This window comes from Juglans regia, chromosome 1 (assembly GCF_001411555.2).
Source record: "Juglans regia cultivar Chandler chromosome 1, Walnut 2.0, whole genome shotgun sequence".
NCBI classification, from domain to species: Eukaryota; Viridiplantae; Streptophyta; class Magnoliopsida; order Fagales; family Juglandaceae; genus Juglans; species Juglans regia.
Window position 1 is genome coordinate 1,404,650 of NC_049901.1, and position 24,697 is coordinate 1,429,346.

Genomic DNA, 24,697 nt, shown 5'->3' on the forward strand with positions numbered 1-24,697 from the left:
TAAGGTTTGTCACTCTGTGCTAGTTCTTCGATCTTGTATACACGGAGCTCACGTACTATATAATGGCGGCATGCAGGAGAGTATACGGAACGCTCCGTATAAGCCCCGCGTAGAAGAAGTGTTAAACTATATATATATATATATATCTAAAAAAATACCATATCCTAGCGGCTTCATTTCCTTAGATAACTTGCTTTTCACGATAGCTTTATCCATTCATGCCGGCGTAGTCACCGGCCGTCAACATTTTTGCATAAACCATGCCCCCGTTGACACCAATAATAATATTATTGGTGATATATGTTATATAAGTCATGGCCATGACGGCATCCACACGGAGAAATTTATTGCTCAACCTATATAGAGAGACAGTTTTGGAGAGAAGATCGCAGATCAGACGCTTGGTTCAGGAGGAGGAGCTAGTTAATTCCTGGCTAACATTCTTGTACTGGTTAATTCCTGGCTCGGCCTGGTAATGGCAGCAGCTTCCTCGAGTACTGGCGGTGTGCCTCCAGGGTTTCGATTCCACCCGACGGACGAAGAGCTGCTTCACTACTACTTGAAGAAGAAGGTGGCGTTTCAGAAGTTTGAAATGGATGTTATTAGAGAGGTGGACTTGAATAAGATGGAGCCTTGGGACTTGCAAGGTAAGTACTAAACCATGCTTTATATATAAATTAATCTACTGTACGTCTAGCTTATTAATTTATGTATATATGCTGTTTTGATCATGGAGGTTAGTATACTCGTGTTAATGCATGCTAGAATCTTAATCATTCTAGAGAATTTGCCGAAACTGAAACGAAAAAGAAGATCGGTTCTAGAATCTTTTAAGTCTGCATATATGCATCATGTTGTGCTCCAATTTAATTTAGTAGATAAGTTGAATCGGTTTTGGATATTCACGATCACGATCATGTCTAGAATCTTGAATGCTGAGCTTAACCAGCAGGTACTGTAAATTATAGGATCTATTTATATATATAATGATCAAAGGCCTATATATATATATATATATAGCATTCTAAATGATGATCATTAATATCGAAAATTAATTCTCTCTTATAGGCCGGTCAATTTATCTTTCTGAACTAAATGTTTGGATAATTAGCAAGAGATCAGTCGTTCGTGGCAAATCATGTCTTCATCTCGCTTATATATGGAATTAATAATTAGTTGGAAGCAGTAAGAGCTCTGCAAATTAATCTGTATTAATGAAAGATCAGATCACATAAATTAAGGAGTAGTACTTAAATTTAATAAATGCCACAGTAGCAATAATATGAATAACGTAGTGAACGTAGATCAATTTCTTGGTAGGTGCATACATCTATTCCGATCCCCTCTGGAGATCGAATGATCATGGTTTAGCTGTTTAAGGGACTGTGGACCCGTTTGTACGTAAGGCTTCATGATGAGTTACAAACTTACAAACATGGGAATTATTAAGCGTTTATTTTTACCGGCCAGGGTCGACGTCCGAAATTCGATATTTTGATTGATCAAACTCTTATAAGATAAACGAAATATATATATATATATATATAGATCAATTAATGTCATGAAACTTATATAACGTCGACACTGATCAAGCTAGGAAATTTATTCTTAATTTAAACAAGCATATATGAAGAATGAGTTGCATTTATTAATACAATGCATATTGCTCCTCCTTCACGAGTACACTCAAAAAATAAAGTAATATTATATTAGTTGCTCTTCCTTCAAGATTTGGCCAGCGTTCTCACATGGCGAAGTACTTTGAGTCAAAACGCTAATTAAATGTAGGAGTCTAGCTAGACGTCTAGATCCCCATCATATATATATATATATATATATATATATATATATATATATAATTAGCTACATTTATTTAAAATTACCAGCCATTTTACAAAAATATAGAATTAATGGGAAATTATAACCTGCACATGAATTCTTAGAATTGCAATTAATTATATGCATGCATATATGGCTAGCTCCTTTTAAACATCCATTATATACTTTGTTATATACAGTATTTGTTGCCATTCTTGGGCTCTCATGCACGACTTCTTTTGTATTTCTCATCTTCACCAAAAATAAAATAAAATCTATTAGATATATATATATATATATATATATATTTATAGACACACGTATACTTTGTACGTTCATGATGTTATTCCCCATATGCATGCATGTGTCGCATATATATATATACATATATATATACAGTACTTAATTTACCCGTGATTAAACCTAATTAATTAGCTGATTACTATTTTGATGGTGCTGCTTTGCTTATGTTTATTAGAGAGATGTAAGATTGGATCAACTCCTCAAAACGAGTGGTACTTCTTCAGTCACAAGGATAGGAAGTACCCAACGGGATCAAGGACAAATAGAGCAACAAATGCTGGGTTCTGGAAGGCAACAGGGAGAGACAAGTGCATCAGGAACAGCTATAAGAAGATTGGTATGAGAAAAACGCTTGTTTTCTACAGGGGGAGAGCTCCCCACGGTCAGAAGGCTGACTGGATCATGCACGAGTACCGGCTTGAAGACGGTGATGATCCACAAGGAAATTCCAATGCTGTAAGTGATCTCTCTCTCTCTCTCTCTCTTGAGCTCTGCCAAGAAAATCATTTTCCTTAAAAGACCGGTTTATTGATGGCTAGCTATAAAAGATGCATGTCTCGCATAATTGAGCGCGCTTAATTACCGGATCTGTGCATCGCTATATATATATATATATATATATAGAAATGATAGTTGCAGTCTACTTATGCGCACGAGTGCTGCATCAATCATGCACGCTGCTTTAAAGCATCAAGTCATGTGGCAAAATGAAGCTAGCATCAAGTTAGTTATTGCAAAGATGGGATTTAGAAGTCAAAGACTCGCCTTAATTAGGAAAGCCCTTCTTTCTGAGGGCGAAAATTGAAACGGCCAAAATCTACAATTAAATTAATCAAAACTTTTGTACGCTTTGTTCGATTTCTCTGGTTTTGATTTTTTTTTTGTTGTTGCATGCATTTGTACTCTAGGAAGATGGCTGGGTGGTGTGCAGGGTGTTCAAGAAGAAGAATCTATTCAAGGTTGGGAGTGCTGGAGGAGGGTCGAGTATGAACTCGGGTCAACAGCTCAACACCGCTTTAAGCAACAATCAACCTCGTTTCTTCATGCACAGATCAGAAAACCAGTACCTTGCACATCAACACCACAACAACGGCAACCAACCAAGCTTTGAGCCCGAACTAGCACTCCATCAATATTCCCACATCCCAGCAATATCTCAATACTCCCTTTTCCAATCCCAACCCGGCCTTTTTCCGACAGTTGATCACAAGCCCCAGCTCGGCTTTGACTACTCGATCCAGCTCCCTAATAATTCGGAGTCACCCATAATGGTCAAGCAGCTCATGTCAAACCCTAGAGATTGTGAGAGTGGTAGTGAGAGCCTCCGGTACCAGGTTGCTAATTCATGTGAGCCGGGCAGCTTAGAGGTGGACACATGTTCTGAGCCGGCGGTGGCTCAACAGATGGTAACAGGGAGATCAGAGGTTGAGGGCATGCACGAATGGGCTATGCTCGGCCGCCACCTTGTCACTTCTGATCATCATGATCTTGGAAACGAAGAGTACTCCTCCAAAGGGGTGAGATTCGAGGATGTAAACGCATCATCGTCCGTAAACCAAATCAATCCGCTTTCATTGCGCGGAGAGATGGACTTCTGGGGCTATGGCAAATAGCCGTACGTACGTGCAAAACCGATCAAACAACATTGAAGCAGACCATTAATCAATATGCATGTCTGGTTCTAAATATTAATTTTCCATATATGTGATCAGTTTAAAAACAAAAAAAAATCTAATTAAGCTGATAGTGATTTATTGGTTTGACTTCGTTCTTTCACTCATTCATTCGAACGTTATCACATTGTTTAAATTTTTTAAGCCTTCCACTCGATTTGACTGTTTGCGGTATATATAGTATACATGCATATGTAAAGGGAGAGTACTGTATGGAAGCTAATGAGCTGTGATTCATTAATATTTCAAAACATATTGTACAACATTATTATTAATATTCTTGTCTTCGCTTTTCTAGTATTAAATGTAACAGGGTGTTTCTTTTGTATACTTCATACGTACTTGAACTTCGCTTATTACATTATGTTTAATAAACTTTTTTAATTTATAAGAAAAAAAATATTATTGTCTAACTATCATTAATTAATTAGGTTGATGTAATGTTGGTCATAACCATTAATAAATAATAATTTTATATCAGTAGTACTGTAAGATAAGATCAGTGATAAGATGGATGTATGGTATTAATCATTTCAATCATCATCTTTCATCATCCATTAATGTAACATCAATTAATTGAAAAATTATTTGATATCTTTCATTTATTTGTCGGATATTTGATACTATTCGGTTGATGATCATGTTACAAGGACGATGAGTATAGCATTTTTAATTCTTTTTTTTAAGTTATAGAGCATTTTTAATTATAAACCCTAATTAAGTCTTAAATCTAACAAAATTTAACGAAATTAATTGTCAAAACTTAAAATTAAAATCTTAATTACACATATAAATTACTGATCAAACTTTTTTTAACTCTTAAAATTAGACTGGAAAACCTTTTCAAATTCAGGAATCCATTTTTTAAGGTTGAAAAAGAAGAATTATAAAACAATTTAGCTTATAAATTATTATTATTATTATTTTGAAATACGTATAAATTATAAATGGGAAAACCTTATGACCGGTTGGGCTTATAACCCACTAAAACCAGCCCGCTAATAGTGTTTTGCCACGTATACATTTCATCTTTACGATGGTGTGACCGCACCTTACCTGATTAGAAGAACCAAAGGGCTTTTGAATTTCCCTTTCAAACAACAAGGGGAAAGGGATTTTTCCCTTTAAGGATTTTATCACGGTATTTAATTTTGAATTTTTTCCTGCTCATTTGTAATATATACTGGAATTCTGATGTTACTTTCGTTAATTTGGTGTTTGGTTGCCCAGAAACATTTGCCATAAACATTGTCGCATAAATAAGAATGTTCATTTATTTCTCATCACTCTCCTCCTTTGAATAGAAAAAAATGGTCCATTTAGACTCGATTTCTGTGGTTTTGTTCAAGTGAAGTGCTTTCACCAAGTTCGGTAAAGATTAGGCACAGCAAGAACAAAGCAAAAAAAAGCTTGCTGAGGAGCTTAAATGTCGCTCTCGGGATTGTATGGATTTTTGGGTGGACAACAACCAGATCGATAGCCGTGAGGGAAAGGAGCTTCATCAAAGAAATTATTGTAGTTAGCAAATCTTCACCACTAGACTCCATATTATTTTGATAATCAAAGTTTTTTAAGGGCCTTCATCATCATGGATTATCGCTTAAATCTACTCTCCACACCACGCAAAAACCCAAAGCATTCCTCTCTCCAGGAGACACAAATACGCAAGAGGAAACCACAGCCCAATCTCATCAAAACTGATTTGTGCAGGTTTTGTTTTTGGAAACTGGGTAGTTTCGCCCCAGAATATCTGGGCAATTATTCATGTGGGCAAGAGACTAGTGGGGCGAAATTAGCCTAGGTGAGAAAACGACTGAGATGGTGGGCAATTTCTGAGATGGGCAACGGATACTCAGCGTCAGACTAGTGGTGGACGACTGGTTGAGGTGGACTGCTGGTGGTGGAACTCTGCTCGACTGTGAAAATAGAAGCACAGCTCGATTCCTATGAAGCACAGACTGGATTTCTATCTCTTTTGTTTATCCTTTTTTTTCCACGTGAACGAGCCTAAGTTAAGTTTGGTGTAATTTATGAGGTGGCATCATGTAAGTGGAAAGCTGTTATTTGAGGAAAATTATTTGAGGAAAAGTAGCCCGATCGCACGACCGCGGACTCTTATTACATTAGCTAAAGTTAAAATATATTTTTGATGAATATAAGATGAATTTAACATTTAGTTATTACATTTACATAAGTTTCTATATTGAAATAATTATTTTTTTATTATATGACAATAAAATAATATAAGATGAATTTAACTTTAACTATTCACATCAAATCTCCAAATTAGATTATCTATTTATTTATTATATAGTAATGAGTAATTAATAATTTTAAAAAATTTTAAATTTTTTTAATTATGAATTTATTTTATTTTATCATATTTTACTATTCATAATATTATATATTAATTAGTAATTGTATTCTAATTATATTTTTTCCATTGTCATTTAAAATGGAGAGATAAATAATTGATATTAAAATAAGAAAGAAAGAAATAATATAAAAAGAATTTGATGAATGAATAGTATGTTTTAAATTTAGAAATTAATTTAAATATTACTGTAGTTATATTTTAAATATTTAAAATATAACTAATTTAATGTGAATAATTTACTGATTTAATAATTAAATTTTTATTAAATTTAACTTTTAACTAATTCAATAAGAATACTCTGGCGGTTCTGATTATAAATTCTATTTAGATTATTCAAGCATATTTCTCGTCGAGAAATAAGAAAACCAACTCTCTTCTCTGCAACGGTAACGGGCGACACTGCGAGTCCTTCAGTCTCTTCTTCTTTTCTTCCCTGGGAAACACACTCTCTCTCTCCGGTACCCTTCACTGCCTTCCAATCTCCTTCTTTTACCCTCTTCGTGCACCGCCGCACAACACCATCCAATCAAGCCACTCTCCACTGTCAAACCGCAATTGCCCCTTCCCGCCGAGACTTCTCTGTCAAGCCGCCTACTTGGTTGGCCCAGCACCACCGCACTCCGGTAAGTCCCTCTCTCTCTCTCTCTCTCTCTCTCTCTATCTCTCTCTATAGCTAATGTTGGTTGTCTCCGCCCCGTTCACAGCCACACCTCCCAGTGTGTCCCTTCTCCTTGTCCCTCTTCCATATTCGGGTTCAGAGGCGATGTTCAATACCTTGGCTGATCGATTAAGTGGATTTGTGAGAATTGATTTGGTTTTTGATTTTGATTTCTTGAATTCTGATGAAATTCGATTGAATTTATTATTTGGGGATTTTATGTGCACTGGTTGAATGGAGAACCTGAGTTTGTTGTCTGTTTGGGTCATCGAAGTTTTTTTTATTTTATTTTTAGTTTCACGGCTAGCGAAGATTTTTTTGGTTTGGTATTTTAGTTTCAAAAGAAAGTTATATGCTAAGTAAAATAACATACAATCCATAGGTGGTGGGCGCAAGATTGATAAGTTTTGTATATATCTTCTGTTATTTGGATTTTGTTAATCATTTTATCAACTGTTCGATGAAATTCTTGAACTTGAAGGTACTTTGAAAGGCTCTCTTGCTATGGGTGTCGAAGACAGCGTGAAATTAGATGTTGGGGAAGAAGAAGAAGAGGAAGAAGAAGAGGGACAAGAGGAAGAAGAAGAAGGAGGAGAAGAAGAGGACAATGATGATGAAGGGGAGTATACTTTCAGATTTAAAGATGGGATAAATCCCTTGGACTTTGTGGAAGATGATGCTGATTCTGGTGTCCAACCATATGAGCAATTCGAGCGCCTTGAGTATGAAGCTCTGGCTGAGAAAAAACGAAAATCACTTGCCAATAGTCAGCGGTAAGATTTCCATCTCTTAAGGATTAAGTTTTAGTTTCTTTGTTTTTATTTCTTATTCCTTTTATGTGAGGTTGGAATTTGTATTTTCTTGATTGATTATATCAAGCTCTTCCAAACAGTGAAGAAAATTCAAAGAAGGCCAGGCAAGAAGATATATCTGGGGCAATCATAGATGAAATAATGGAAGCCATGAACTATGGCGTTCGAAGGAAATCAAGGAAGGTGTGGAATCTGATAGTAATTGTTATTCTAAATTTTGCAAGTATCACAATGAAAAATAGGCACAAAATTTACACAAGTTATTTCCATGCATTATTTTCTGGTGTCCCGGAAGCTGGAAATCTGCTTTTACATTGGTGTCTTTTTTATCATAACTTATTTTTAGAATCATTTAAAGTTTTCCTTTTGACCTGATAACTAAATCTTCTTACTATTATCTTACTCGCGTTTTTTTCTCTTTACTCTAGAAAAAACAATTATCTGATGCCATTAAAAGTTATGAATATTCAAAGATATAATAAAGCCTAGAAAAATTGCAGTGTCAAGGCCTCTTAGGAAAGTAACATGTAGTTATGTACTTCTATAAAGGTGGGATAGGCAATTATAAATAAAGACACGTATGTTGATTCTTCAGCCAAGCATCCCCACATCCTGGTGCGTGTGACAGTCCACCCCGAGAACTTAAAGAAGGAAACAAAAAGTGTAATGACCTTGGGAAAGCACTGGCCACATCTGTGCAATAACCCCAAAAGACTAACCAGTTTAAAGTTTCCCTAGAAGCACTAATAAAACCCAATTTCACCTAGTAAGTAGCCACTATATGACTAGTACCCATTGCTACCTTTTATAACCTACCCACTCTATGTGGATTATTTATATTCTCAATGTGTGACTGGGGTGTTATAAACTCCCTCTCTATTTGTGATGCCCTCATCAGGGCCATGTTATGCAGTGCTTTTGTTTCAAACTGTTATCTTACTAGGTGGCTTTGATACCGTATGTAACGGCCCATGAAAAGTGTTTGCCAGATATGCACCATAAATCCAAAAATGACTAGTCAATTTGAAGCTTCTTTAGAATCTCTTATGAAGCCCAGTTTCACCTAGCAGGTAGCCAATGTGGGACTTAGTACCCATTGAATGCCTTTATAACCTGCCCCCTATATGTGGTATCTATATTCCCAATGTGGGATTGGGGTGTTACAAGAAGGTAGTGGATGTCTGCTATCATTATTGGTTGCTCTCTTCACTCTCGAATAATGGCCTTAAGATTTAGACTTCTGCTGGAAAGAACAGAGAGAGCATAAAAAAGCTCTTAGCATTAGCTGCTTCTTCTTATGCTATGGCAGGACTGACTTCCTGGTTGCTCTGATACTGTTTTTCAAATGCTTTGGATTTCCAATTTACATAAATTGCAAATACTGATTGTACTTAGGAAGGATATCAAATTGTGATAGTCTAGAGTGAAAAGGAATTAAAGGTTATGCTCCACCTTTTTTTTATTATGTCCCTTATGCAGCCTAAGAAAAGAGGTAGGCGGAAAGGGTCAAAGAATAAACTCAGCCCTGAAATTACAAGAATGCTTGGAGATGCCACTCTTCATTATGCACATGGTTGTTTTGAAGAGGTAAGATGCTTGATGAATTTTGTTGTTGAGCATTAATTTTTTGGGTATTTGATGAAATTGCTAGTTTGCTTCTAAGATAAGAATCTCTCTTCAGAAAAGTAATGCATCGTTGCGGCTGTCTACTGAGAGTCATATTTTTGTTAATATGCCAGCTTTGAGATTCTTTGTTATTCACTATTCATTTTGTCTGCCAGGCACTCTTCCATTGTCTTCGATTTGTAAAGTATATCTGCATTAGAAATCTGGCTGTTGCTACACAACACATTTCCTCCTTGCATAATGCTTGTCATCTTTCAAAAATCTGTGTTGCAAAACATTGCTCCTTGGTTATAATGTTCTTCAGCAGTTACCTTTCAGAGTTTACTCAAGTCTAAGCAGAAATTTATATTTTAGGGCGTGGGATCTTTGGCATGGCAGTTTTAGTTGTATTTGATTTAGGGAAGGTTCTAGGGGGTATTACTTCAACCTTCATCCTTCAATAGTTTTCGTCCGCTAACACATCTCAAATTTGTTATTGCAGGCCAAATCAGTGTTGCATGAAGTTATTAGGCTAGCACCAAATTTGCCTGACCCGTATCACACCCTTGGACTTGTCCATAATGCACTTGGTGATGATAAGAAAGCCTCAAATTTCTACATGATTTCTGCGCATTTGAAACCAAAAAATTCATCCCTATGGAAGCGTCTTCTTACCTGGTCCATGTAAGGTTTCTCATGGTTGTGGGTTCTTTATTTTTTGTACCTTGATCTTATGCATTTAACAGCCATTTCTTCTAATTGTAGCCCCATTTGTATTATAATGAATGATGTATCTGAGGTGCATACGAAACTTATGCAGAGATTCATATTTTTAAGCTCGGTTGTTTGATATTTAATTTCCCTGTTTGTCATTTGATCTTAAACTTGCTGTCAGTTCAAGCATGGTGAGACTATTTTAGACCTGGAGCAGCTGCGAGATGTTCATTAATGCTTTCACAACTTGAAATGACATAACTTGCATCTTTAATGTGGAGGTTTGACTAATTGTGTTAATCATGGTGTTCGGAAAGCCTTAGGTTTTAGAATCAAACCAGTTTGATCGAGTTGATTAACTTGGGTTCTGGCACATTTTTCTGGATCAAAGTTTCATCTTGGTAATATATATTGGTCTATTAGTACCTATATATATATATATATATATATATTGGTCTATTAGTAGTGTCAACATACAATGTTTTAACTTGTTAATCATATTTAGATTTATACTTTAGAAAGAGAATTGCTAAAAAAGAACATTACTGTATACATTTTTCATCTTTTGTTCCTTCATTTTGTTTTAAGATTCTTTCTTATACCTATCAAAAAAAGATTATTTCTTGGATACATGCATTGAAATGGATGATCAATTTAATCAGGCTAATTTTATTTTAAAAAAGTATCATCGTTGCTATTACTTTTACTTGTTTGAGTAGAAATTATCATCGTTGCTAATTTTATTTTCAATCTTTTCACTTGTCAATTTTTTTTTTCAAGGAGCTGAACTAGGAGATAAGTAGCAGTTACAGTACCTCACCTAGTCTTCTGACTGACTTTCTGTCTGTCTGTCTCTTTTTTTTAGGAAATAAAAAATTTCACCTAGTCAATTGGGACGAGAAGTATCTACTTCTTAGTGTTTTCATGCCCGACCTTCTCTTCTTCTTCACTAAATTGCAACTAGCACACTGCGAGTTCCCCATTAAGGACTTCTTTTTCCCTGTTAATTAACACAATCGAGGATTCTATATGTACATTTTCTAATTGATAGCATTGTTTTTGACATGTTTAATTATTTTTATGTTTGTAACTATTCACCTCACTACTTGTATATGCATGAAAAGAATTGTGGACTTTCAAATGCAGTGAACAAGGAAACATTGGTCAAGCTAATTATTGCCTTTCTAAAGCAATAACGGCGGATCCTAAGGATATTACTCTAAGATCTCATCGTGCATCAATCCATGTTGCGCTTGGTGATTATCAAAAAGCTGCAGAGTCATATGAACAAATATATCAACTTAATCTTGATAACATTGAAGCACTCAAGAAAGGGGCGAAGGTTTTATCTTTTTCCTTGTGAATAAAATCCCTCACAAATTTGATTTGAATTTGCACATGATACCATCAAATGTAGTCATGTTGTTTTATGTGTTCTTTTGCTTTGCTTAGTTGATATTTTTTTTTGAAGTAAAATGAAAATTTTATTGGTATGAATGAAGTAGGTGAAGCCCGTGTATACATGAAGTATACAAAAGAACACCTAAATACATTCTAGGAACCAGAAATTAAAGCCAGAAAATCATGAACACTAGTTCCATTAAGCACAATGGCTGAAAAACAAAGCAATAAGGTTCGAACAAAAAAGTTCCGAAGTTCCTCCATTGTGCACTCTCTATCTTCAAAGCACCGATCATTCCTTTCCATCCAGATACACCACATAATGCACAAAGGAATCATCCTCCAAACTGCAGCCACTGGGGGGCAGCCTTGAATATGCTTAGTTGATATCAATGTGGTCTTTTCTTTAGATGGAATAGTTTTCTTAATAAAATTTCTATGTTTATTTATATCTACTTTTTTGTAAAGTACATTTTTTTTGGATTTTCTAAATAGTTTATGTTGTTGGTTGAGTGGCTGTAACAACCTGGGGAAACACTAATCACAGATGCAATATATTCTAAAAGGATTGGTAGTAGTTATAATTGAAGCTTTGTGGTTTCACTTGTAATTACAAAGCCCAGTTCCACCTAAGATGCAACCAATGTGTGATACTCTAGTCTCCACCTAAGATGCAACCAATGTGTGATACTATAGTATCCAATTAATATGGGATTCAACAGATGGTTGCTTTCATAATCCACCCACCTAACGTGGGACTTAATGAAATAGCTTCACAATCTGGAGTATCATATTGGCAGAGAGCATATATAACAGCCCCTGCTTCCTCCTTTATTCCCATCATTTCCTTTCAGTTTATGTATTGGCTGAGAAAGCTGCCACTTTTGTGAAGCTTGGTGAATAGAAGGTTGCTTTCTTTTAATGTTGGTACTGTTGGACATGATTTTTGCCACATTATAGTTGCATGAGGGAAACTTTATATACTTCTACATTTGAAGGTAAAGAGAAGTCCATCAGAGCTATCAAATTGCGTTTTTTGAAGGCCTTGTTTAAATAGACTTCAGTTCATACTTCAGTTTCTTTGGACTCATTTTAAGATTGTATTAATCTTCTTAACTTTTGGATTTAATTTGTAATTTCCTTTTTTTTTTCTATTTTTTCCTTCTGGGTACCCTCATCCTTTATATTTGTGTTGGGTTATCCGCGGGCACTTTCTAATATACATTTTTCTGTTTGTGAAATTTGTTTTGATTTTCATCTTTTTTATAATGGAGTTGATTCAGTTTATGCATATATGTGGTTATTGTCCACTGCTCTGGTTTTAACTTGACAATGTTAAATACGTCTGTCTGCTGTTTCATTTCACTAATGACTCTTTTGAGAACGCGTGTTTTAGAGTTAACTGCAAGTATATGGGGGTTTTGTCTAATTCTGATATTTCAGTGATTTATTTTTCGCAAAAAATTGTCCATTAATATTATTTTTTTGTCTTGCTTTTCGTTCAGTTGTACCAGAAATGTGGTCAGCTTGAACATTCTGTCCGCATTCTTGAGGATTATGTTAAAAGTCATCCAAGTGAAGCTGATTTGAGTGTGATTGATCTGCTAGCTGCCATATTCATGGAATGTAATTCCCATGAAAAAGCTCTCCATCTTATTGAGCATGCAAACCTAATCTACTATTCAGGAAAAGAGCCGCCTTTGAATTTGACAGTAAAAGAAGGAATCTGTCATGTTCACCTTAAAAATTTGGAGAAGGCAGAGGTTTGCTACATTTGTACTTTATACTAATCGTTTTGATTATAATTCACAGGAGCTCGCAATTATCTTAAGATGCCATAACTCTGGACATGTTAAAAGGGATTGACGGAGAATACTTTGCGTACCATCATTGGCCAAATCATTTATTCTTTGTGTTTAATTTAATGTTCATTCTGAGGTATCTCATAGAGTTCAGTTAGCTTCATGGCATTCCCAGTAGAACTGGATCCCTTTGGGCCACGTGGGCTTATATATTCACCTTATATCCATAACATTTCATTTCTTACCATAAAGGTTAATTCCAATTTGCCCGTGAAATGATCATTTAGCGGCCTATTCTTTATTTGGAGGAGCTCTCCTGCCTTTATCCTGATGTGGGGAATGTCCTGCAGCAATGTGATGTCAGATTTCACTGGCCTATCATTTAGACAGATGTTTGTGATTTCAGGTGTTTCCCATCAAGGTCTCTGGTTCATGCTCAGACGAATTAGAAGTGGTTTTTGCCATTTGGTTTGGTTTCCTCCATTTGCGTGCATATGTACAACCCTAAATTCTCAACAATGCCATCCCATATTGACTTTGCCTTGCAGGAAGCCATCAGGGGAAGATCCAAATACTTCATATGCAAAGATGCCATCCTGCATCTGAGGATTAGCCAATGTCTCAATCTCTTCCACACCATCAACAGAAACCAATTCTGATTTAGCCAAGTTAAACTTCCACTCTGCTTTAGTTAGTTTTGCATCTTTTGTAGGTTGTACTAGTCCTTACTACCCTATCCTTCCTTAAAATAAGTGTCCGCTTTGCATTGCATACCTATGGTGTACTTGGGATGTGCCCCTGGTGTTTTTTTTAATAAAACGTGGTATCTTTGCTTAGCAAAAAGGAAAAAAAAAGAAAGTAGTCTTGGATTGCTTATGGTGGTTTGGCGTTTAATGTTCCTATCCTTCCTTAAAATAAGTGTCGGCTTTGCATTGCATACCTATGGTGTACTTGGGATGCGCCCCTGGTGTTTTTTTTAATAAAACGTGGTATCTTTGCTTAGCAAAAAGGAAAAAAAAGAAAGTAGTCTTGGATTGCTTATGGTGGTTTGCTGTTTAATGTTGATTGAATTATTTTTTTTATTTACCTATATCCTATACCGAGTTCATCTATTTTGTAAGTGGTGGTGATTCATGTGATGTGCTGATACTTATTTTAATGTGTTCTCTCTTTTGAATGGTTAATCATTATACTTATTCCCGAGGATCTTTGCATTATTTATAGGCTCTCTTCAGTGTTTTGCTGCACAAAAGCATAAATGATCATGCTGACTTGATCACTGAAGCTGCAGACTCATTGATGAATCTTGAACATTATAACTCTGCATTGAAGTACTATCTGATGTTGGAAGGAAGTGCTGAAGGTGACAATGTAAGAAAAATGATGCTTGATATGAGAACTATATGCATCTTTCTTGCTGCATCTTATGTTGTCAGCTGATAATGTGCATGAATAAGAGCTGGTGTGATTCTCAATTTAGCTGTGCTGTACTACTGAAATATGTCAGGTCGTTACAAGATATTGAACTATCAGTGAATAATTCTGTTGTGTTACAAGATGTTTGTTCTTATTGCATACTTCTGGTGTACATGGGTTGCACTCTTTTACACCTGGAATAAAATTTACCTTATCCAAAAACTCTGATGTATGAACTTTCCATACATGAATTTGCTGCCTCAAACTCATTCATTTTAGCTTTTGATAATTGGTTAGTGGATGATTCTTGACATTTTGCATAAGGGGTCCCTGTAGGTGATGCTTTATGTGTAAAAGTTCTGGGCTATCATGTGAAATTTTGTCTTTTCCATTCATGGTAACTAAGGAACTCTGCACTCCGTTATATATTGTTTGGACATAGAATTTGTTGGTGGTGCCCAATACTGTTTTGGAGATCTGCAGTCCTGCTGCAACCTTTGTGTGATGTGAGGCTTGTGTGAGAGGATGTGCCTTGAGGGTATTGAGTTGTGATTGCTTGATGAAACTTTTATTCTACGTTATCAAGTTCTGTTTTGTTGTTGACTTGTAAGCTATGACTTTTCAAGGGTTTGTCTCTTTGGTGGACATCCTGTGTACATGGGTTGCTTCCAGTTTGAGCCTCTTGTTAAATCAAGTTCCTATAGACTAGGGGAAAAACTTATGAGACGAAAATTTTTGTTACAAACTTGGGTGAGAGTGCATTAACGAATGTTCTTAGCTGGTCTTGGTTGTCTTGGTGCTTTAATCAGTTTCCTTGTAAATTTATTTTGTATATTTTTGTTTTGAACATCTATCTATTTTTGCTGCCCAATAATGTTGCTTTGTTTCATGCAGGGTTTCTTATATCTGAAAATTGCTCAGTGTTACTCATCCTTGAAAGAAAGATTGCAAGCAATTCTCTTCTTGTACAAAGGTAAACTTAACTCCAACTGATATTTGGGAGTGAATCAATATCTGGAAGTGTAATTTTAAAATTGGAACATATGAAGGGCGTGGGTTTGTCTCCAAAATGATGATTGGAGAGTGACCTTTGCTAGAGATTAAACAAAGGTAGGACTTATGATTGGAAAGTAGGATCTTAATGTCTAAATGGGAAAAGTCACAAGGGGGTTTCTATGAAGTTTTTCCAAAAAATAAAGGAGCCATTAAGTTACCATGGGACATCTGGATATGGTAGAAGAAAAGAATATTGAGAAAAAGGATAATATTTAAGAACACAAGCTACTGTATCATGTTGATGCAAGATTGAGCATTAAGTTTTATGTTTGCACCATCTAAAACTGTGGCTATTTTTTTTTTATAAGTATGGCCACTCTATTATCACAAGAATGGCGAGAGAAGAAACTTGTTCACTTTTTCTCCTACAAAACTTCTATAAAAAAAAACAACTGACTAGTTTTTCCAATTCAGCTCTACAAATGCTTGAGGATAATGTCAATGCCAGATTAACTCTTGCGTCCCTCCTCCTGGAAGAATCTAAAGAAGATGAAGCAATATCGTTGCTTACTCCAAAAAATTTAGGTACTTTAGATTGAAGTGTTCTATTCCTTATAATTTTGTTGTCGTGCAGCACTGCTTAAATGAACTATTTTCATGCCTTTTGGCTTATATTTGCAGACTCTATCAACTTACCTCCTGAAAAATCTAAACCATGGTGGCTGAATGAAAAGGTGAAATTGAAGCTTGCTCACATATATAGAGCTAAAGGGATGCTTGAGGACTTTGTGGATGCAGTCTTCCCTTTAGTTCGTGAGTCATTATATGTTGAAACTCTTCATCCTAAGGTAATTACGAGACACCATTCAAATACTGTCTCTCACCCACCAAGATATATAGAATGGCTCAAAATAAAGAGTTACCCCGAATAATTGCCACCTTGTTGGAAAATAGAATCTCTTAAAAGACGTAGGCGCCAAGAAATGGCGCAACAATGTACCTAAAATTTATTTTACCTATTAAAAAAACATTGTACCTAAAGCACAAATCCCATTTTGCATGCGTGCTTGTAACTGAATATACATCCTTAAAGGGAAGAAGCAAACACAACCTGAAACTTAAATTAGTTGCAGTGCACAATAGTCAAATATAAGTGTATTAACCCATATTGTATATAGGAAGGTGGTGAATGGGATCCCACAAAATAGTCAGTTGGCTTATTTCTTTTTTCATAATTGATGCTTCATTTAGGTTAAAGTGAAAAAGAGACTCTCAAGAAAAGTTCTGTTTGAAAGAGTTAGAGTACTGGACGATCAAGAAACGGAGAATGTATTTTGTGGATTTAGACCTGTTGCTGCCTCGTCGGATCTGTGAGTAGTGAATTTTGCCTTGTCTTGACTACATATATCTGTGTATCTGTAGTGCTAGCACTACAGTCTTTTGTTTCGTCTGAATTAATTATTACTTTATCAAAATTAGATTTATTAATACGTGCTTGAGTAGTAGTGTGGCCTGCCCACTCCGAAATCTCTTCCCTCATATGGTTTCGATCGTCACTAGTTTAGTATTCTAAATCCTAGTCTCACTTATTATTGTCTTCAAACAAATATATTTTATTTAGCTTTCTTTTTTTGTTCTATTCTATTATAGTTTGAGTTTTTTAAGAAATTTTCATGGATTATTTTGTTCATGCTTGTAACTTATACAATGCTTTGTATAAGGTCAAAAGCTGCTAGAGCAAGGCGGTTACTTCAGAAGAAGGCAACATTAAGGGAAAAAAAGAGAGCCGAGGCACTGGCTTCAGGGGCTGATTGGCAAAGTGATGATTCTGGGGATGATGAGTCTCCGGTATATATTGTATTTTGCTTTGTTTTGACTTGCTTAAGGAATGAACAGCCTAAGTGATAAATTGTAAGATTTTAGCCTGATCAACCCGGATATATCCCATCTGTGATTCTTTCAGCAAGAAGTGCTCCGAGAACCTCCCCTGCCTGATCTTCTGAAAGATGAAGAGCATCATCGCCTTATAATAGATGTTAGTTATTATTCAACCCTTTCTTTGCTTTGCTTTTCTTTTTCTTAATAATTTTGTATGCTCTGACCTTCATTTTGTCAATTATAGTTGTGTAAATCATTGGCTTCCTTGCGAAGATACTGGGAAGCATTGGAGATTATTAACCTCACTTTAAGATTGGCTCATAACATGCTGTCTGCAGAGATGAAAGAGGAGCTTCGATCTCTTGGAGCTCGTAAGTCATCAACTCTTTAGAAGTTGCCTTTCTTTTGAACTCCCTCCATGGATTAAGGATTCTGCTATTTGTGCGAAAGCCAATTTAAAATTCTGTTAGAAGGATACCTTCCTCGAAAGACTTTGATTTGATGTTCTTTGAAGAAGGAAGATGTGAATATCTTTCGCCATTACTAAAGTGGGATACTTCTTTAATATTCTACAGAGATAGCATACAACACCACAGATCCTAAGCATGGATTTGACTGTGTAAAATACATTGTTCAGCAGCATCCTTACAGCCTTGCTGCCTGGAATTGCTATTACAAAGTAATTTCAAGGTATTTGACCTTTACATTTGCAAAATATGTTGATAATGTTTTTTAACTTGTTCTGAAACAGCTTAATCTATTTAGACACCTGATTTTGTTTTGTTATTCTTGTCTGCCTTTTAACGAGTCACACCATGAACTTTGGGAGAGAGTGATCAAATAAAGATTATGGCACGACAGTGCTGTCAAATGATCAATTTGGATATATGCCTGGACAATTAATTAGGGAAACTATTTCCTTAATTAGGCATTCAATGGAAAATGTAGATAAATGAGCAAAGATCTCCATATTAGGGTAAAAATATTTTAGGTTCAAGGAGGTATAGCAAGAATGAAAGAAGCTTTAATTGCGGATCTATTGATTCTATCTCATGGTGCTCCCCAATGGAACGTTACATTTTTCAGAGATGCACAAGCTTGGGAAGTTGATACTTTCTCGGAGTTCTATGATTAAGTGTACTCTATCCGTATAACGAGGGGAATCGAAGACACGATTTGTTGGTGTTCTTGTAAGAAAGGAAAGTTCACTGTTCGCTCCTACTATCAAGCCATGATCATACTTTTAAAAAAAACTATCAAGCCATGATCACACATAATATAAATCCATTCCCATGGAAGAGTATTTGGAAGATGAAAGCACCCTTGAAGGCAAATTATTTTATATGGACTGCTTCATTAGGGAAGATCCTTACAATAGGCAACCTACGGAAACGCCACATTATAGTCATGAATTGGTGTTGTATATGCAAAAAGAGTGGAGAGTCTGTAGATCATCTATTACTTCATTGTGAGATTGCTACAACCTTGTAGAATGACTTCTTTGCTCGGTTGGGATTAGCTTGGGTGATGCCGAAAAGGGTAATCAAACTCTAGCTTCTTTGCAAGGCATCTGGGGCAACCCTCAGATTGCAAAAGTGTGGAAGATTGTCCCAACTTGTCTATGGTGATGTATTTGGAGGAAGAGGAATACCAGAAGTTTTGAAGATTGAGAGCGGTCAATGGATGAGATTAGAAGTTTATTTTTCAATACTTTACTCTATTGGTCGATTGTAATTGACTTTAATGGCATGTCTTTTCATGACTTCCTTGTATCGCTAAACTAGCCCACATAGGCTACACTCTTGTATATGTCCCGTATACTCGGGTCTTTGCCTATATGATGCTCTATAAAATTTTGTTTATTGATAATAAAAAAAAAAAAATAGGAGCAAGGAGGTCTGATAAAGTAGTGCCAATGTGATTGGAGATATGTAAGTTGGACAATAACTGGTGTAAGGTATAGTTTGAGAATAAGGTCCCATGGTTTATGCTTTTTTGTAGCTGGTGACCAGATAGGGAATTCAAACCAAATTGTATAAAAGGCTGAGTTAGAATCTAAGCTTTTTAACTTCAATAGGACTAGGCCGGAGTATTTGAAGTGCAAGCTTTGTAAAATACCGAATATTGGGGGAGAAACCCAATAAGGTAAGAGGCTTTACGTTATAATTTTTGTGCCAAAAACATAATTTTCTCTATTAATAGTCCCTGCAAACCTTTCTACAGTTAATGTCACATATCAGACTTCAAATTCTCTATATCATTACCTCGTCTACTTCCCAAGTTTGATTATTTTTCGTACAACAGGCTTTCCGATACTTTACTAAAAGTATTAATATGCATAGTAGGTGCATTTGTTCCCTTTCTACCTGACTGTTGGACTGCTAAGTTATTTTTCGTACAACAGGCTTTCCGATACTTTACTAAAAGTATTAATATGCATAGTAGGTGCATTTGTTCCCTTTCTACCTGACTGTTGGACTGCTAAGTTGTATACTGGCTATACCGAGTGAATAGACATATAAGAATGTATGGGAATATAACATATGGCTGACATTCAAATGTTATATCTTCATAGTGGCCCGTCTACTTACTAACTCCTGGTATTTAGTAAGAGGGCATTCCGCATTTTCCACATTATCTTGTTTGGATATTTGGAGTATATCATAATTTTGTGAATAATAGTGAAATAGTCTGTGAATAGTAGTGAAATGGTTTGAGTTAAAGATGTTTTGTTGGGTTTTGGGAAAAGAAAGAGAAAAAGTTGAATAAAAATATTATAAAGTTAAAAAATTGTTCGAATATAATTTTTTCATATAATTTTTGTTTTGAAGCTTGAAAAAGTTGTATTGATTTTTGTGTTTTGTTTTAAAGTTTGTAAAAGTTGTAATGATTAGATGAAAAAGTTGAAGATTTGTGTTTGAGTGATCTTTGGGAAGAAAATTGTGAGAAGTTTTGAGAATTTCTCATCTCATCTCATTACCCAAACAAGGCTAAATCATCCTTTGATCTGTATTCTATGTTGTAGACTGGAGAATCGGGATTCAAGGCATTTTAAATTTCTACGCGGTATGCTTGGTAAACTCCAAGATTGTGTACCACCCATTATCATCTATGGACATCAGTTTACCATGGCCAGCAATCATCAGCATGCTTCAAGTAAATACCTTGAAGCTTATAAACTGCTGCCAGAGAATCCATTAGTTAATCTTTGTGTTGGTGAGGCCCTTTATTTTCCATTATTTTCTATATCTTCATTTGAGTGCTGCATATATATGCATTGTTTTTATGCATTTAATCTAGTTGAACTTGAAACATAACATAATGTTGTTTTTACTGCAGGAACTTCCTTGATTAATTTAGCACTAGGATTCAGACTTCAAAACAAGCACCAGTGTCTTGCGCAAGGCTTGGCTTTCCTCTACAACAACTTACATCTTTGTGAAAACAGCCAGGTTCAGTTTAGTAATCCTATTTTACTTTTAAGTATGGTATGCATGCTTTTGAGGTTGTTATAGGCATCCTCATAGTTATCAGATGCTTTATATATGCCGGTAATAAGATGTTTGAATACGTAATGGAGTTGTAAAAATGATTTAATAGTCGCAAGATCTTCATTAATACACCTGAAATGGGTAGAGGGAAACAAAACCTGAAGCCACTGTGGAGTTTAGATGTTTTTACTATGAGGCATCTTTCGACAGAATGGATACTCGTTTGATGAGTGTGTTTTGAGGTCAAATTGAGATCATTCAGGGGCATAAGAGGATCTTATTTTTGCCCAAAGACCATATTTTGTGTTCTTAATAGAAAGTGCTTCATGTCATGTGATGCCATGTTCTTGATAACCTTATTGGAAAGAGAAATTGGCTGACTTAGAAAGCCTTTATGCAGGAAGCGTTATATAACATAGCCAGGGCGTATCATCATGTTGGCCTTGTAACTCTTGCTGCGTTATATTACGAGAAAGTGCTTGCAACTCATGAGAAAGATTACCCCATACCAAAGCTTCCCTGTGAGGATCCAGACATTGTGGAAAATCGGAAGCCGGGATATTGCGACCTCCGCAGAGAAGCAGCTTATAACCTGCATCTGATCTACAAAAAGAGCGGAGCATTTGATCTTGCTAGGCAAGTCTTGAAAGATCATTGCACCATTTGAGTATACATCTCCCCATTTACTGACTATTAGCTAGCATGAACAGCACTTATCTTATTTGTAGATTTACTTGTATAAATGAATTAGCTTATCATATGATGGATACACTTTGATTGTTGGAATTAAAGAATATTTTATATATTTGACCAGGTCTTTACATTGTTTGGGTCTTACTTTTTTTATTCATTGCTGGTGTATTAATATTGTCGAGATTCTATGTTTTGATATTTGATATTTCATGCAAACGGTTTGTCAAAATTTTTACAGTTAAAGCAGCTTGCATTGAGCCGGTGCTTTGGTTTAAAAGTTGGGTAGGTTCCCGTTTCTTTTTTTGATAATTATTTTCCGCGACTCTCCTTTGGTGAAATTTACTTTTCTGATGGGAAATTTTCAATGCTAATCTTGCTAGTGCGAGTTGTTATGGGTCATATAACCCATAGCTGAATTGTCATGTACATGATGAAATCACATAGGTGAATACTGAATAGTGCTAGGTCTGTATAAATTAAAACACAGTTGGACTTTCAATTTCACGGATGGAAGTCAAATGCCTTAAGAACATCTCATTGACATGTACAATGCACATCTACTATGCTTAATGGAGAGGAGGAGACTTCAAATCACAGGGTTGGAGCTCTTTCCGCAGATCCAGCTATGACTGTGAGCAAGTTGTTGCCAAAAGGATCACTGAGATGTTTTGCAAGGTTTTCCACTGGACCTTCTCCGGTGACATAAGCTTGAATGAAGAAACCCAACATAGAAAACATTGCAAGTCTGCCATTCTTAATCTCCTTCACCTTTAGAATTGCAGCTTGGTCAGGGTCCTTTGCAAGCCCTAATGGATCAAAAGGTCCACCTGGGTGAAGCGTGTCCTCCAAATCCTACCAGGAAAAGAACACAACAAGCTTACATTACTTTTGTCTTATAACCATGATACAGGAAATCTACATACAGAGTCCTGTTGAAGCTTTTTATGCTACTTTTGTGGATTTCAAAATACTAGCGATGAATTTCAATATTACTGTATGAATTGTGGTTAACCTCTATAATCGACCATACTTTTTTTTTTTTTTAAATGCTAGTACATGCATGAAAAGACAGTTATTAATGGCACCGATACTTGTGATAAGGCAAGGATATGTAACAAAATCCTCACATACCAAGCCATTGATAATTCTGTAATACTCTGCACCACCAACAAGAACAACCTCAGCAACGACAGCAAGAACAAGATTGATGGGGATGTTCTTCCCAAAGTAATTCAAGGTGTTCCCATCAAGGAGTAGTGCTCCTGTCTGCGATGTGTACAATGCATGATCACCATAAGTTGAACAATTATGTTTAAAGAAACTATCCAAAAACAAGAAACTTTAATGATCTGTAAACTGACCTACCATTAAAAAATAAAAGTTTGATAGCTGCCTTCAATGATTATTGTTTTACATGGGATTTTTTTCCCTAATGAGTAGACATGGTTTTGTTTTACTGCATGCATATAAAACTAGGGTCAAGTTTGATTTCCTTGCGCTGCATGTTGTGATACCTGGAATTGGACATTCGCAGTGCCTAGGTTCTTGTAAATAAATGTCATGTGGGGCAGCTCATGCTAGAGGAAAGTTTATGTGACACACATAGAAGGGTGGCTAAAACAGAACCTTGAACCAGACAGCCTCAGGGCCGCAGTTAGCACCGAATTTGTTGAAGGCCTCTGGGATAACGAATCCGGCCGCACCAAGCATTGCCCAGCGGGCGTGAATCAACTCATACGCCTGATATCTGCAATCAAAGCATCCCCCAGACATTTTTTTTTTCATTGATGGATGTGTTACTCAGTGCATGTCAATGAGGAATTAACAGAGTTTTAACATACTTGCTGAAGTTCTCTGGCTTCTTGCTAAGCCCAAAAGGATCATAACCATAGCTGCATTCACATGAACAAGCAAGATTATTCATTCAAACAAGATAGTAGTAGAACATTATAAATTTCTTAAGATTTGCAACTCTAAAGGCCAAACTTAGAACCATCTAATATAATTCTGAAAAGAGAGATACGAGTTTAAGAAGAAGTAACGTACTCTCCGGGAACTTCTCCTGTCAAGTACTCCGGGATCTCGGATCGGTCCAAGAGGCCCTCCGGTAAGTAAATTCTTCTGTCAGGACCTAACCAAACCGCCATGCAGAATGTGGATAAGTCCAAGTCCAACATAAATTAAGGAGCTCAACTCGTTATTATAGTAACGAAAAAGAGATCATCGTTCAAGCGATAAACTTACCATACCACTTGGCGAGCTCCTCGTCGGCCGAAGAAATAGCAGCAGGCTTTGACTTGGGAGGCGGTGCAGCCTTCTTCCTGGAGAAAAGAGCAACAGTCTTGAAGGTGGCCGCCGGGCTGGAGGCCGTTGGAGCTGATGCCCAGGCGGCACCACTGAAATTGAGAGGGTTTCCTAGCATTTCCGACACACCAAGAGAGGCAGCCGCAGTGGATGCTGCCAGAGAAGCCATTTCTGGATAGCCGGAAAGTAAACCTCTAGTGGTGAAGTGGTGATTTAGAGTAAGATTGGCGTAGTAGTAATGGAGAATGCAAATGACGGAGAAATAAGGAGATACTATAAGCTTGAGCTGGTGGACGTGGGCATGCCAGGTAGGATACATGTTCATGGGCTTTGATTGGTCTGCATGCATGGTGGGATGCGTAATCCATTGCAACGATATGATAGGGTGGGTTGTGTGATGTGGCGGATGATGATGCTGACGTGGGATGCTCCTGATCTAGTAAATTGCTTCGGTTTGGATAACATGTCCCATCCAATGTTTCACGGATATATGTTTGCTTTCATCCACAGCAATCAGCTGTACTAAAAACATACGGTGACTTCTTTCTTTTCCTCACGAGGTGTGGGGTTAGAGGTGTAATTGGACAATTACTTGTGCCTAGGATGGATTTCATATATATATAAATCATCTGTTAAATTAACACAATTCACTATGTGTCTCATTGCGGTATGAAAATTATTACAGATATAAAATAATTACATAAAATTAAATTTATAAATTGATATAATTTTATGTGATACGTTCGATTTACTTTA

At 36.2% G+C, this 24,697-nt stretch overlaps 3 protein-coding genes across 3 annotated transcripts; 2 read left to right on the forward strand and 1 right to left on the reverse strand.

The window, feature by feature from the left end:
* The first annotated feature begins 216 nt into the window (after positions 1 to 216).
* LOC109001271 (protein BEARSKIN2-like) lies at positions 217 to 3,988 on the forward strand. The gene is made up of 3 exons (XM_018978472.2): positions 217 to 647; positions 2,297 to 2,577; positions 3,030 to 3,988. The coding sequence occupies exons 1-3, from the start codon at positions 476 to 478 to the stop codon at positions 3,732 to 3,734; spliced, it is 1,158 nt and encodes a 385-aa protein (XP_018834017.1). The 5' UTR covers positions 217 to 475; the 3' UTR covers positions 3,735 to 3,988.
* A 2,539-nt stretch (positions 3,989 to 6,527) lies between these two features.
* On the forward strand, positions 6,528 to 21,768 carry LOC109001368 (general transcription factor 3C polypeptide 3). The gene is made up of 19 exons (XM_035688717.1): positions 6,528 to 6,794; positions 7,311 to 7,602; positions 7,722 to 7,824; positions 9,121 to 9,228; positions 9,749 to 9,930; positions 11,107 to 11,302; positions 12,867 to 13,124; positions 14,388 to 14,534; positions 15,474 to 15,552; positions 16,050 to 16,160; positions 16,257 to 16,423; positions 16,827 to 16,945; positions 17,297 to 17,423; positions 17,539 to 17,610; positions 17,698 to 17,824; positions 18,029 to 18,143; positions 20,479 to 20,669; positions 20,793 to 20,905; positions 21,345 to 21,768. The coding sequence occupies exons 2-19, from the start codon at positions 7,334 to 7,336 to the stop codon at positions 21,609 to 21,611; spliced, it is 2,751 nt and encodes a 916-aa protein (XP_035544610.1). The 5' UTR covers positions 6,528 to 6,794; positions 7,311 to 7,333; the 3' UTR covers positions 21,612 to 21,768.
* A 314-nt stretch (positions 21,769 to 22,082) lies between these two features.
* LOC109001370 (chlorophyll a-b binding protein CP26, chloroplastic-like) lies at positions 22,083 to 24,275 on the reverse strand. The gene is made up of 6 exons (XM_018978622.2): positions 23,882 to 24,275; positions 23,684 to 23,768; positions 23,479 to 23,529; positions 23,264 to 23,384; positions 22,769 to 22,903; positions 22,083 to 22,489 (listed from the first exon to the last, which is right to left on the reverse strand). Exons 1-6 carry the CDS (start codon positions 24,264 to 24,266, stop codon positions 22,229 to 22,231), a joined length of 1,038 nt encoding a protein of 345 aa, XP_018834167.1. The 5' UTR covers positions 24,267 to 24,275; the 3' UTR covers positions 22,083 to 22,228.
* Between the last annotated feature and the right edge of the window lie 422 nt (positions 24,276 to 24,697).

What these genes read in the sequence shown, in the direction of transcription:
- LOC109001271 (XM_018978472.2), top strand. Translation starts at nt 476, where the DNA reads ATGGCAGCAGCTTCCTCGAGTACTGGCGGTGTGCCTCCAGGGTTTCGA. An exon ending in GGAGCCTTGGGACTTGCAAG is followed by an intron (nt 648 to 2,296) that starts GTAAGTACTAAA and finishes TATGTTTATTAG; the next exon opens with AGAGATGTAAGATTGGATCA. An exon ending in CACAAGGAAATTCCAATGCT is followed by an intron (nt 2,578 to 3,029) that starts GTAAGTGATCTC and finishes TTTGTACTCTAG; the next exon opens with GAAGATGGCTGGGTGGTGTG.
- LOC109001368 (XM_035688717.1), top strand. Translation starts at nt 7,334, where the DNA reads ATGGGTGTCGAAGACAGCGTGAAATTAGATGTTGGGGAAGAAGAAGAA. An exon ending in TTCGAAGGAAATCAAGGAAG is followed by an intron (nt 7,825 to 9,120) that starts GTGTGGAATCTG and finishes TCCCTTATGCAG; the next exon opens with CCTAAGAAAAGAGGTAGGCG. An exon ending in CACATGGTTGTTTTGAAGAG is followed by an intron (nt 9,229 to 9,748) that starts GTAAGATGCTTG and finishes TTGTTATTGCAG; the next exon opens with GCCAAATCAGTGTTGCATGA.
- LOC109001370 (XM_018978622.2), bottom strand. Translation starts at nt 24,266, where the DNA reads ATGAACATGTATCCTACCTGGCATGCCCACGTCCACCAGCTCAAGCTT. An exon ending in ACAGGAGAAGTTCCCGGAGA is followed by an intron (nt 23,530 to 23,683) that starts GTACGTTACTTC and finishes ATGTGAATGCAG; the next exon opens with CTATGGTTATGATCCTTTTG. An exon ending in CTGAGGCTGTCTGGTTCAAG is followed by an intron (nt 22,904 to 23,263) that starts GTTCTGTTTTAG and finishes TACACATCGCAG; the next exon opens with ACAGGAGCACTACTCCTTGA.